This window comes from Phocoena phocoena, chromosome 1 (genome assembly GCF_963924675.1).
Source record: "Phocoena phocoena chromosome 1, mPhoPho1.1, whole genome shotgun sequence".
NCBI lineage: Eukaryota > Metazoa > Chordata > Mammalia > Artiodactyla > Phocoenidae > Phocoena > Phocoena phocoena.
Genome location: NC_089219.1, coordinates 139,050,762 through 139,063,367, shown reverse-complemented (window position 1 = coordinate 139,063,367; position 12,606 = coordinate 139,050,762). Strand labels below are relative to the sequence as shown.

At 49.4% G+C, this 12,606-nt stretch overlaps 1 protein-coding gene across 1 annotated transcript in view; it reads left to right on the top strand.

Annotated features, from left to right (window-relative positions):
- NMNAT2 (nicotinamide nucleotide adenylyltransferase 2) overlaps positions 1–12,606 on the top strand; it is a 163,002-nt gene that overhangs the window by 133,128 nt on the left and 17,268 nt on the right. Inside the window, exons 6-8 of the mRNA XM_065885896.1 lie at positions 502–582; positions 1,736–1,780; positions 5,853–5,929. Coding sequence (XP_065741968.1) covers positions 502–582; positions 1,736–1,780; positions 5,853–5,929 — 203 coding nt within the window. The remainder of the gene's footprint in view (positions 1–501; positions 583–1,735; positions 1,781–5,852; positions 5,930–12,606) is intronic.

Here is a 12,606-nt window from a genome sequence, read left to right as displayed (position 1 = left end):
GCTGAGGAAATTCACATGATATTAAAAAACGAAAAATGCAAATAGGGCACAGGCCCTCTAAATGTAGACTGTGATCCAATTTATGTTGCGTAGACATATCTGCATTAATACACATAATAAAAATGGAAGAAAATAAAAAAGTATATGCATACTTTAGTGGTGGTTATCTCTAGCAGTGGAATTATGGGTGCTTTCTATTTTCCTTTTTATATATATTCCTCTTCCATATTTTCCAATTTTTCAACAGAAACACGACCAGAAAATAGATTCCCATCTAGGGCTCAGAATGCTTGTGCCTTGGACTGGGAATGAGAAGAGGGAATTTGGGCTGTCATATTTCTGTTCTTTCTTTTCACCCTCCTACTGCTTCCATGACCCAACCCCTGCCCCTCCAGTGCAGCCCCACTGTTTACAGTGGCCCAAATGTGGGACTGACGCGAGTGTGAGTTGTGAGTGGTTCTCTCCGTCTGTCCCTTGTCTGTCTTGCTCTCTCTCCCGTAGCCAAGATCCTGGGAAAGGTGGGAGAAAGCCTAAGCCGGATCTGCTGTGTCCGCCCACCGGTGGAGCGCTTCACCTTTGTGGGTAAGAGAGCAAGGACCTTCTTTACCAATCCCGCCTCTTTTCTTTCCCTCCTCCCTTTGTTCATTCACCAGACAAGCGCCAGCACCTGCTGTAGGATGAGCATCTATAGAGCAAGAATTGGGAGAGAAGAGAGGATGTTACCAGGCCTACAGGGCCAAGGTGTGATGGGAGCCCAGAGGCGTGATCATCCTGGCTCAGGGATCCTGGAGACCTTCTCCACTCCTCTCCCCTCCTTGGGCTGTTCTGGTCCTTCCCTCTAGAGAAGGTCTCCACCCGCCTGAGTGTTCTCAGTGGCCCAGCATCCTCCCTCAGGTCCTCCCAGCTGTGGCAGTGTCAGCACTCCTGCTGAGAGGCTAAGAACACACAAGCCCTTTCCTTAATTTTCTCCATTTTTTTGCTGCTCCCCTAAGGACTCAGCATAGATGAGAATAGCTGTCTCTGGGGCCCTTTCTCCTACAAACCCCAAATTCGGCTCTGCAGAGGAGCTGAAGGTCTAGCCCCCATTCCTTTGACTCTTTGGGGCTGACTTCTGCCATTTCTCAGATTTCTAATTTCCAACCTGGAATAGGAACTAAGAGGGATGGTTGAGGAGCCAGGGGGCCAGGATGGCGTCTCCATGGTGCTCTGCACACCGTGTGCCCCATGTGGGCGTGCACACTCAGAGCACATGGTAAAGCCTCTGTCCTTCACTTCTTTCCCGGGCTCTCCATTCTGCCACGTGAAAAATCTCAGCGTACTCAGTTTTGCTTGTTCTTTGAACCAGAACGCTGAACGGGAGAGGGCCGCCTCCGTGTGACACTACAGGCTGTCACCCTAGGTTCAAGGAAGTTGCTCTTGTGGCCAGCCTCCCCTAAATACAGAAGGAAACAAAAGGCGCTCAGCATGAGCACACGTGTGTCCGTCATTGGCAACCCAGCCAGGCTGTCCAATACTGAAAGTCCCAGAACAGTGAATCCTGCCTCTGGAGCCTGAGGAGATGCCCCCTCTCCATTTTAAGCTGGATGGTGCTCTCCATTTATGCTACTCAAATGTCCCTACTCCCACCCAATCACCCCATCCCGGGTTCTCCCTCTGTGGAGTCTTGTACAGAACGCGCATCAGGTACCCGGAAGTTGGTTCCCTGATGCTTCTGCATTTCCTCTTTCCTCCCTAGATGAGAATGCCAATCTGGGCACAGTGATGCGGTACGAGGAGATTGGTGAGTGGGGCTGGGCACGTGGGAACATTTGGAGCCACCGGCCTCCACCACGGGCAAAGTGGGGGAGGGGAGAGCCTTGCAAACCCTGGGTGGTGTTTGCAGCAGGGTCTGCTCTTAGAGGGATAATTGATTGTTCCCAAGCTAAGATCATATTCTTAGTTATCTCTCCTTTAACATCTCCATACTAGATTCAGGCAGGTTCCCAGGAGGTAGGATGGGATCAGTTGGCAATTTTCCCTTCAGAGCCTCTTCTCCCTCATTCAGAAGTCATGGAAGTTGAGTTCATTGCCAGCCAGAGAGACTCTTCTCTCGCCCAGAGCACTGTGCCTGCGGCAGAAGAGCTCCCCTACCTTCCTCAGCAGAGGATTCTGGCATTTGGAGGATGAGAAGAGACGGGGCAGAAAGCCACACCTGTGACCTCCCCCGCAGCCTTGAGTAGAGACTAAGGCCCCGACTGTGTGTGAGGGCAGTGAAGTCCCCGGGCCAGAGCAGGTGGAGGGTGGTTACACGGAGCTGTCAGGATGGGAAGGAGCTAACCCCCCACAGAAGTGAGCTGAGTCCTGGGCAACCCTAGGAAACAAACCAGGAAACAGATCTTTCCAAGGTTCCAGAATAAGTTAGAGACACAAGTATCTGAAGCCGGGTAAAGGGCAGACAGCAAGAGTGGAGCTGGGGCTGATGCAGCTACCAGGTGACAAGGAGGGTCAGTGACAGTTGGAATGCTTGAAATTCTAGGATGAGGGGCAGCCTGGTGTCCAGCTGACACGCTTAATCTTCCACTCGAGCTGCAGAGATGCTCCAGGCACCCCCTCCTAGAGGTGGAGGTTTGGGGCTGCATCTGGGCACTGGGTTCTCCCAGGAGGCCCAGCAGATGTGATGTCATTTTGAGGAACTTCTCTGGGGCCTGTCCCCTGATCCCAGGCAGTGGTGCACCTGAGTTGGCTCTTATTTATTCGCTAGGGCCATTTGTAAAATTTTCAGGGATCTTACCAACCAGTGGTTAAACGCAGTCTATACTAAAAATTAAATTACATTAAGCAACAGTTAAATACATTGTATTCAAAACAAGTATTAAGTACTCAAAACTCCTCACTTCCCAGTTCTTTTATCAAGTTTTAATAGGCTTTATTTACCAGCACATGGCTGTCTGAGGACCACAGGAAAGGGCGCCTGCCTTTCTGGATGCTTCCCAAAGCCAGCAGGAAGAAGCATGCAACCCCAGGTTCCACAGCCCCAAACACCCAAAAGCCCTGCACTCCCCCTTTCCTGCGGTTCCACACCTGGCCAGGAACTACCTTCCCGGGGTCTCGACCAGGCCAGCGGAGCTCAGAGCAGTCTTCAGACTTTCAGCTCTATTCCAATGTATATTTTCCTCCGACACCTTGTTCCAGGAAGAATGCATTGTGGCCCAGCTTCAGCTGGGATCTCTGTACCTTGCCAGCACCCAGGGCCCGTGTATCAGGCTGTCCCGCCCTGGGGAGTTCCCCCTCCTACCGAGAGGCAATGCAATGGGTGTTTGCTCCTAGCACTCCACCTTTACCATCTCACTGCAGCCTTGCAAGGCGCAGGGCGAGTCTTAGCCCCATCTTACTCCTCTTTCAGAGAAAGGAAAGCTGAGTGGCTACAGCTGTCTGGATGGATTTGTGGCCTCGTGTGGTACAGGTGGCAGCTGCCTCCGTGCGCAGTGGGGAGTGGAAGGGGCTGCAGGGCCTGGGGCTTTGCATAACCCGGATTCCCGGGAGGAGAGTGTGGCAGGAGAGTGCTGATTCTGGCTCGCTGGATCCTGAGCTGGGGAAGAAAGTTGGACCCAGAGGAGGTCCCAGGAAGGGAGCTTGCCTGGCCTCTAGACCACTGTGCTGTGAGGCCCTCTGGCTCACACGTCCCCTTTTTGAAATCCCCTTGCACGCTTCACGAGAAGGGAAAAGCCATTTCTCCTAGCTCAGTTAGCACCTTTGGCTCCATTTCCACTTTCTTAACAAGCTGACTGCTCCCGGGGCCTGCCCCAGACCCAAGGCTTAGGGGCTGAAAACACGTACCTTAGTCTCAGATGATAAACCTGAGAAACCACTGCTGCCCTCCAGCGGCCACACGTGGGATCCCAAGCCCTGCCAGGGCCTCGGGCCTGGGACAAATCCGTCTGTTCCAGTGCTGCAAGCAAAGGTGGAAACCCCGCGCTTTAACTTGATCTGCTCTGGCTTTAAAAATAATCCTACATTATTTTCAAGTGAGAAAGTGAGTCTCTGGCTTGGGAATAGAAAAGAGATTCATTTCCATGGCTGTAGAGCAGGGTTTCTCAACCGTGGCACTGTTGACACTGGGGACCAGATAATCCTGTGTCATGCGGGCTGCTGTGTGCTGCGGAGACTGTTGAGTGGCATTCCTGCCCTCTAAGCACAGTGGCGCACCCCTCTCTCCGGTCTTGACAACCAAAAAAGTCTCCAGACATTGCCAAATTCTGGAGACAAAATCGCCCCCAGTTGAGAATCACTGATGTAGAAGAAGCTGAGGACCAGCATGTCGTCCGGAGACCGCCAGCTAACCGAACTCTTAGGCCCACAGTTACAGAGCTTCAGCCTTTCAACAGAGAACTGACCTGAAATTCTGGGTGGCTCCAAGCTGGAGACAGGGAACAACGGGATCCCAGAACGAGCCCCGTCTGGCTCCTCTCAGCCATCTGAAGGCTGGTGGCCTAACACAGAGGGAAGCACCATTGACCAGGGCCCCCATGCTTCAAGAGACAAGGCCACAATCACCATCCCGGACTGCCATCCCAGAGCGCCCAGAAGGCTCTTAGACAGCCTGCCCACATGGCCTCTGCGGTCAGCCTGTCTGTTGTTCACTCATTCAACACATCCTGAGCGCCTACTGTGCACAGGTCGCTCTGCCAGGCCCTGGAGATATAAAGATCAACTAAGGTCCCTGGACATAAACAGACCATGAGACTACAGTGTGACGTGGAGGAGAGGGGAGAGGGGAGGCTGCAGGAATGTTTAAGAGTTAAGACCCCAGGGCTCCATGGGGCTCCCTGAGTATGAGCTGCACTGACCTGGGACCGTGAGATGCTCTCACTGTCAGTCGCCAGCCCAGCAGCCTTCCACTCAGCCTGCAGCCAGGGCGAGCTCACCACCTGAAAGTCCTCGTCAGGTCCCTGAGCTAGCTACAGGGTCTGAGGCGGGCAGAGCTGCCGCCCATCTCTCGGCCTCAGGGTCCAGGGTGGAAGCGTTCTCTGGAAGGCTCAGAGCGGGGCTGTGTCACTGTTTCGGGCAAGATACCCACAGCCACAGCCTTTTGATGGAAGGGCCTGGGATGCCAGGGAACCAGACGCACCACCTGAATCCCAGCCCAGGTGGAAGTCTCTCCCCACGTGGTTCTGAGAATCCCAGGATTCTTTTTCCCCCTGTTGCTCAGTGTTCATGCCCCGGTCAGTTTGCTGCCTGTTTTAAATGACAGTGGCCTCACTGGGGTAATTCAGAGTGAGCTTAATGAGGGAAGAAAAACAAATGACAAGCAAGAAGTACGCCTGGGAGTCAGGGAAGTGGGGGGCAGCCTCACTTCTCAAGCCGTTCGCTGAGGACACTGGCCATGTAAAGAGAGGACGTCCGATGAGCTGAGCTAGCTGATGAATTGAGGGTGCACTCGGTGTCCCCTGCCCCCCCACATCGGGTGCTTGTGACAAGACAAACCCCAGATAATGCACAGCAGCGAAGGAACCGAACTCCACGGGCACTTCGGTTTGATACGGAGCAAAGGAGAGACCCTTAGACCTCACACTAGGCATGTAGCTGGCTCAGTCTCTGTTTGGGTGACCAGCCATTCTGGCTTAGCATGGAAACCCCTCAGTACCAGCAAACCAGGACAGTTAGTCTCCCTCTCTGCTGCATTCGTCCTGCAGGGAATGAGGGTGGTCTGTAAATGAGCCTGGGGGAGGGGTGAGCAGAGGTGCCTGGAAGAACTGGGCTCTGGAGCCCCAAGGATGGAACACTTCTGTGTTCAGCGGGGGAAGAAGGCTGACACTTGAATGTTTCCCAGGCCTCCACTCACTCCCTTTTCTAACTTTGTTCCCCCTCCTCAGAGCTGCGGATCTTGCTGCTGTGTGGCAGTGACCTTCTGGAGTCCTTCTGCATCCCAGGGCTCTGGAATGAGGCAGATGTGAGTAGCAAGGTTATGGCCTGTGCACAGCTGGCGTGGGGATGGATGGGGAGGGACCACTCGACTTTGACCTGTAGACTTCCCTCCTCACACAGGAGGGCAATGGGCAACCCATTCACATCATGATGGAAGAAAATTCTCAAAGCAGCTCTACTCCAGTAAAAATTAGGGCTTTCCTGGTGGCGCAGTGGTTGAGAGTCCGCCTGCCGATGCAGGGGACAAGGGTTCGTGCCCTGGTCCGGGAAGATCCCACATGCCGCGGAGCGGCTGGGCCCGTGAGCCATGGCCGCTGGGCCTGCACATCTGGAGCCTTTGCTCCGCAACGGGAGAGGCCACAACAGTGAGAGGCCCGCGTACCGCAAAAAAAAAAATAATAATAATAATTAAAAAAACAAATTAAAAAAAAGAAAATTCTCACCTATCCCCAGCTTTATCTCGTCCTGTATTTTTATACTCACTCCTCCTCAGGCTTGCTCCTGGAAAGCCCCTGGGAAAAAAAGCAATCTGAGTCATAGAATACCTTCTCCATGTAGTGCTTGGAGGGTGTGTGCTGGTGGGGAAAGATGGGGGAGGGAGGAATTTTTTTTTAAAAGACTTTGCCCTTTTGAAATTATTGTGTGTTTTGTTTTCCTTTGATTCTTTTGAAGAGGTGGTAAATACCACCCTAGAATTCCCTTAACAAGAGAAAAGGGGTCAAGAGGGGAGAAGTTAACAGCAAAAGGTCAGTAGGATCCTTCTGGCAATTGACTTGGGATAGAGGGAACTAGGAAGTTAAACTTATACCATTCAGAAGCTCATTGGACATCTTTTGTACCAGATCTGACAGAGATGGTCTTAAACCAGCTAATTCATGAGTTACTCACCCTTCAGATGTACATTCATTTTTGTTCTTTCATTAATTCATTCATCTGATAGCCAGAGCTAATGCTAGCTCCCAAACCCATAGCCCTTTGAAAGTTGGATTCTCAGGGCAGATATTCTAGACCTAGTACTTTTTCATTACTTACTGTGTGACCCCATGCAAATCACTCAACTCCTTTGGGCCTTGGTTGTTTTTCAAAAATCTATATAGAATGTTATCTATAGCATTCTGAGATTTTTAAAGAAATAACCAATACAGTCCCTGCCCCCAAGTATCAGGTACCACCTGGTACCAAGTATTACCACCTGGTAAGATGTCTGCATATGAAAAATTTTCATGTACATATATGTCTCTGAAGAGAGAAAGAAGTAGAGACCCTTCAGGGTTAAACTCAAGATTCTAATTCTGCTCCAACACAGCTCATGACAAAATATATTCCGAGCATCGGTTTTTCCCATCTCTAAAATGGGCATTATAATAGTACCCATCTCATAGGGTTTGGGGAGAATTAAGTGAGATTATCCACGTAAAGTGCCCAGCCTAGCACCTGACACACAGTGACATACAACAACTGTTAATAAGTCAATGTACCTAAGTAGACACATAGATAAACACATAAATATTCAAGGTGAAGGGCGTAGATGCTAACCTGCTGTGGGATGACCAAGAGGGGAGGCATAGTTTCAGGGATCCTGGAGATGGGAGCACCTAGCCTGGCTGCTCCCAGAGGCACAGCAATTCCAAACCAGCAGGGACCCCACATCTGTCCTGTTCAGGGTGCTGAGAATTTCAGTCCACAGCACAGGCAGAAGGGGGACTGGGTGAAGCAGACCCTCAGGGCTCACTCTGGATGGTTTTCTAGAGCCTAGAGCTCTACCTCCCCACTCCCACCCAACCAATTGCTCAGTTCCCTGATTCAACTGACAGTGAATCTGTGGGGTCCTTAGAATCATGACAGCCGAGGTAGAGGCAAAAAAAAAAAAAAAAAATCAAAATCAAGGAGCTGTTTCCGTATGTAACAAGTGTGAATTTCAGGCCACAATGGAAGTGTGCCAGAAATATCACAATTTATTTAAATCACATGAAAATTCAACTCCAAATCACCATCCCACAGGGATGATGGAAAGTTAATCTCATTCATTACTGACTAGCAGAACCTGAGAGGCTCTCGTGGGCTCTGAACGTGAACATCAGCTCATCAGGGTCGCCGCAGACATCTTCCCTATTGGGTCCTTCGCGGTCCAGTGAGGTGGATGGCAACCTGCTCCAGGCCCACCTGGGCCGTGCGACTCCTGGCTGAGTCTGGAAGGCCCCGTGCTGGGCCCAACCCACCTATGATCCTGGCCCTATTTTCTTCTGAGGCTTTGCCCTTAGGGTGCTGTCTGGGAGGGAGGAGGGGGTGGGCTTCACAGCTCTCTAACTTCTTTCTAGTGTGGGAGGGGGGCAGCTGAACCTCTTCTTTCTATTCTGAAGCTATCTCCCCTATTTTCTCTCCCCTCCTCTGGACATCTAGGGAAATCTCTTCAGTGGTTTAAAGCCATTGACTTCAAAACGTACTATTTTCTGCCCTGAAAGGTCCTCTCATAAAGGGTCTGGTTCTCTGCTAGAAATAGGGTGGGGATTGGGCAAAGGCATATATAGGGAACATGAAACTAGTTAGTAACTCAGTGAATTACCCCACTGTCCATATTTGGGGAAAGTTGGAGCTCAGGGTCTAGAAAAGGAAGGTCTTTCTTTCAAGACTGGTACAGGGTGAGCCCTGCTTATTCTAATAGAAAGTTCTAGCCTCTGGAGTTTGCCTGGAAGCGGCCCGTTTCAAGGATCTCTGTTCCTAACCATGAGATTACCAGGGATCAGGTATGTGAGACCCACTTCTGTCCCAGGTTTCATTCATTTATTCAACCCTTTATCAGAACACATTTCTTTTTATCACCTGGTGTCCCAAGTGATACTTGCTGGCCACAGACCTGTGCTCAGTGACCATGAACCTGAAGCCTTGAATCTGCCAATGATGGGACAGGAGGGTGGGGAAGAGAACCAAGTTTCTTGGAAAAGTTCTAGACCCTTGCTCTGCATTCCAGTCTCTCCAGAATCCTCAGGAACAAACCAAGAGAGAGCCACTAGTTCAGACAGGTCTGGGAGACATAGAAGCCCCACCATCCTTCTGTAAAGAAAGCTCAGTGGGGACCGTGGAGCAGCAATGCCCCACCCAGGCTGGAAAGCAGCTGGGACAGTCTGTTCTACAGTAGGGCTGCCAAGCCCTCTTTCGGCACAATCACAAACTCTCCGTTGAGTCAGTCAGTCTTGCTTTCTTTTGCTTTGGATTCCTGAACCTATGCTCTCCATCCAGAAATCTAATTACACAACTAAAGGAACAACCATCCCCACCCAAACACATCCCTTGGGCATTTCCCAACAGACACAAAAATCCATCAGCCCATAGTGAATTCTGACCTTCTCTGACCAATGACACACCCCTTCCCCTTACATTCTGTGGGGAGAAAATTCCATACATATTCATCATGTTTCTTTCTATGGAATACAAAAGAGTTGCTTGTGTGGCCTGGCAGTTGGCATTTTCATTCTCGATTCCTGAGAGAGAGCAAGATCCAGTTTCCTCGACCAGCCTTTGGAGTTTGGGACCCAGTCCCTCTATCCCATCCCATTCCCAGACTTTTTATTAGAACTAGTTTCCCCCAGGAGACCTGATCTTTGCTATGCCACATCCTGACACCAGCACCAAAAGCACATATCCAGGCACGGACCGGGATCTATGGGAAGTCAAGGCCAAAGCCTAAAGGGTCAGCCATGGACAGATTTGTGAAACAGGAAACTCTTATCCTCACTCCCCTCCCCCAGACAAAACCCATCGTCTAGGGAATCTGATGCTGCCAGCTGCTTTGTCCATCATATTATAATGGAAGGCAGTCGGGCAATTAATTCTGATTCAAGCATTCTTTCGTTCAATCAATCTTTCAGCTGATACTGAGTGCCCAGTATGAATATAAGCACACTGTTTGTCCTCGCAGCACTTGCAATCTAAAAATATCTTACAGCTTTTATTCTATTAGTTCTTTATATTACATGAAATAAAACACATAAAAAGTCTAGAAGAGTTCTTGAACCTAGTAAGCAGTCAATAAATGTTGGCTGTTATTTATTCATTGGTTTTGAAATATTTATTGAGTACCTGCCATGGGCCAGACACTGTTCTAGGGCTGGAGGAACGGAGAAAACAGAATGGACAAAGTTCCCCACCATTGTGCACTCTGCTTTCTAATGGGGAGACACAATAAACACTTTGCTTGCTTCTCGTGGATTATCTCAGTTAACCACCGGAACACTCCTGAAAGTGGAATCTCGGTTCCCATTTATAGGTATGGAAACCAGGGCTCACATGGATTGTGACTTGTCCAAGACCACTTAGCTATTAGCAGCAGAGCAGGACTTGGCATACATTCAGATCCCTAATCCAGATAAGACAGACAAGTGGGAAGAATGATGTGTAATTCATAGCAGGCCACAAGGGAGGGGGTAGTAGCACTTGAGCTGGGCTTTGAATAATGGGCAGGATTGGGTTAAGTGCCTGCAAAAAGAAGGGCTTTTGAGGTTGAGAGAAGGCTGTAAAAGGTCCAGTGGCGGGCATAAGACCTTTTGGGGAGTTGGTTCCAGCTGGCTGAAATAGAAGGTTTATCTTGGTCCTTATCTGGGAGACTTGACTTTTCAGCAAGCAGGCAAAATCATTCAGTTTAATGATTAAATGTATTCCCTGCTTGAAAACAGTATTTGCATTTTAAATGAGCCAGGGTCAATATTTAACTCAAAGGAAGGAAAACCCAAAGGTGGAACATCAAGCACCAGAGATGGGCCAATGAGGAAACTGTTTTTTCTTTTTCTTTCTTTTTGAACTTCTCCAAGCCCAACATTCCACAGGCTGGCTCTAATTGGCTGTGTTCTACTTTTTCCAGCCAACCAGGCATGGGCTAACTGCTTCCTGCATCCACCAGCTATGGGAAAACAACCAAAGAAAATAAACAGAGGAAGAGCCTGGGGCACTAGCCACTCCAGAAGAAATCCCAGGGCTCCAGGATAAATGGAGCAAAGACAAACATTTGGTTCTTCAGGCTCAGATGGTTTTTATCAGACAGTCCAGCCCCAGCCAGGAAGCCCAATGGACACTTCCACCCCGGGGATTAGGTCTCCACACTGATAAGCCTGATGCCGTGTTTCCAGCTCTGGGGAAGGCGGCTTCGGCCCTACCATGGGAGATAGGGTTCTCGTGTGAAAGGCACTGTTGGTTTGGTTTTCACGCTTTTGACTTGAGTCTGGAATTCCTTGCCTTCCCACACCCCCAGGCAGATTGGAAATGGGAGTGGGAATGATTTCCTCTGCGAAACCCCTCTAAAGGATCATTCATTGATTTGCACTAACAGAGCCATCCTGGAAATGCTTTCCCACCCGGCCTTCCCTCCAGAGAGGAGCAGGGGTCAGAAGAAGGGTGGAGGATTCTTTCCCGAAATGGCTGGAGCATGTTTCAGAAGCTCCTCACCTACTGTTGTGTGGTTTCTGTTGGATGCCCTCTCCTTACATCTTGTTTAACCTACTCAGAAGCACACAAAATTATATACTTTAGGGGGCAATGTAGAGTAATGAGCTGAGGACTTAGCTCGGGATAAGCCTGCAGAAAAAATAAGATAGACTATATTTTCACACCAAGAAATTTCAAGTCACTAAAATGGGAGTCTTAAAAATGGATCTAGAAGAGGCATACTGTGGTGGAAAGAGCCTTTAAAGCGGACCAGAGTGGGTTCAAATTCACTCACTTGCTGTGCAGCTTGGATTAGTTACTACATCTCACTGAGTCTTGGTCTCCCCATCCATGAAATGAGAGCTGAAGCACACATCTCAGAAGATGGTTGCTTCAAGGATTAAATGTATTAAGAAATAAAGCAGCTAGTACTGTGCCTGGTGCATAGCAGGTCCTCTAATAAATGGTGCTTCCGCTTCCTGCTGGTAGTCCCCTGTTCATCCATGAATATCCTCATCTAGAGAGGAAGGACGAGTTGGCCTGAGTAACTGAGGTACTGTGCCTTGAGAAGAGAGGACTGTTTGAGGGAGATGGTCAGGATCCTGAACCCTGATCTCAGAATGATTCCATAGAGGGTCTTACCAGTTAGACTTGCCTGGGTAAGTCAGTGTAAATTGGATTCTGTCGCTGATGGAAGTCAAGCCCTCTGTTTAAAGCACTCTAATGGCTCCTCTTCACATTTGGAATGAAACCCCATCTTTATCGTGATCTGGTCCTTTTCTACTTCTCCCACCTCTCTGTGCCCCAGTTCCACCTAGTTTCTTTATTTGAACACTTTTTCCCACCTCAGGGCCTTTGCACTAGCTGTGGCCTCACTGGGAACGCTCTTTTCCCAGGTATCCCTATGTCTGGCCGGTTCTTGTCATTTAGGTTTTAGCTTAAAAGTCATTTTGTTTTATATTCAATATTGTACCAAGCTCCACCTGATGTTTTCTTATTTATGTATTTATTTGTTTACGATCTCTCCCTACTGGAGGTAAGCTCTGTGAGCACACTGCACTTGTCTGTCTCATTGGGTAACACCAGGACAGTGCCTGGTTCACCATATACACTCAATAAAAGTTTGTTGAATGAAAGAATGTAAGAGTACCTGGGAACAGCTTGGTTGGAGAAATTCAGCCTCCACCGTGAGATATGGCCCCAACTTTTGCCAGTTACCCAGAAGACATTAGCCACTACAAGAGATTAGCCACTTAAACAGTAACCTGCCCTTATCCTTAAGAGCAA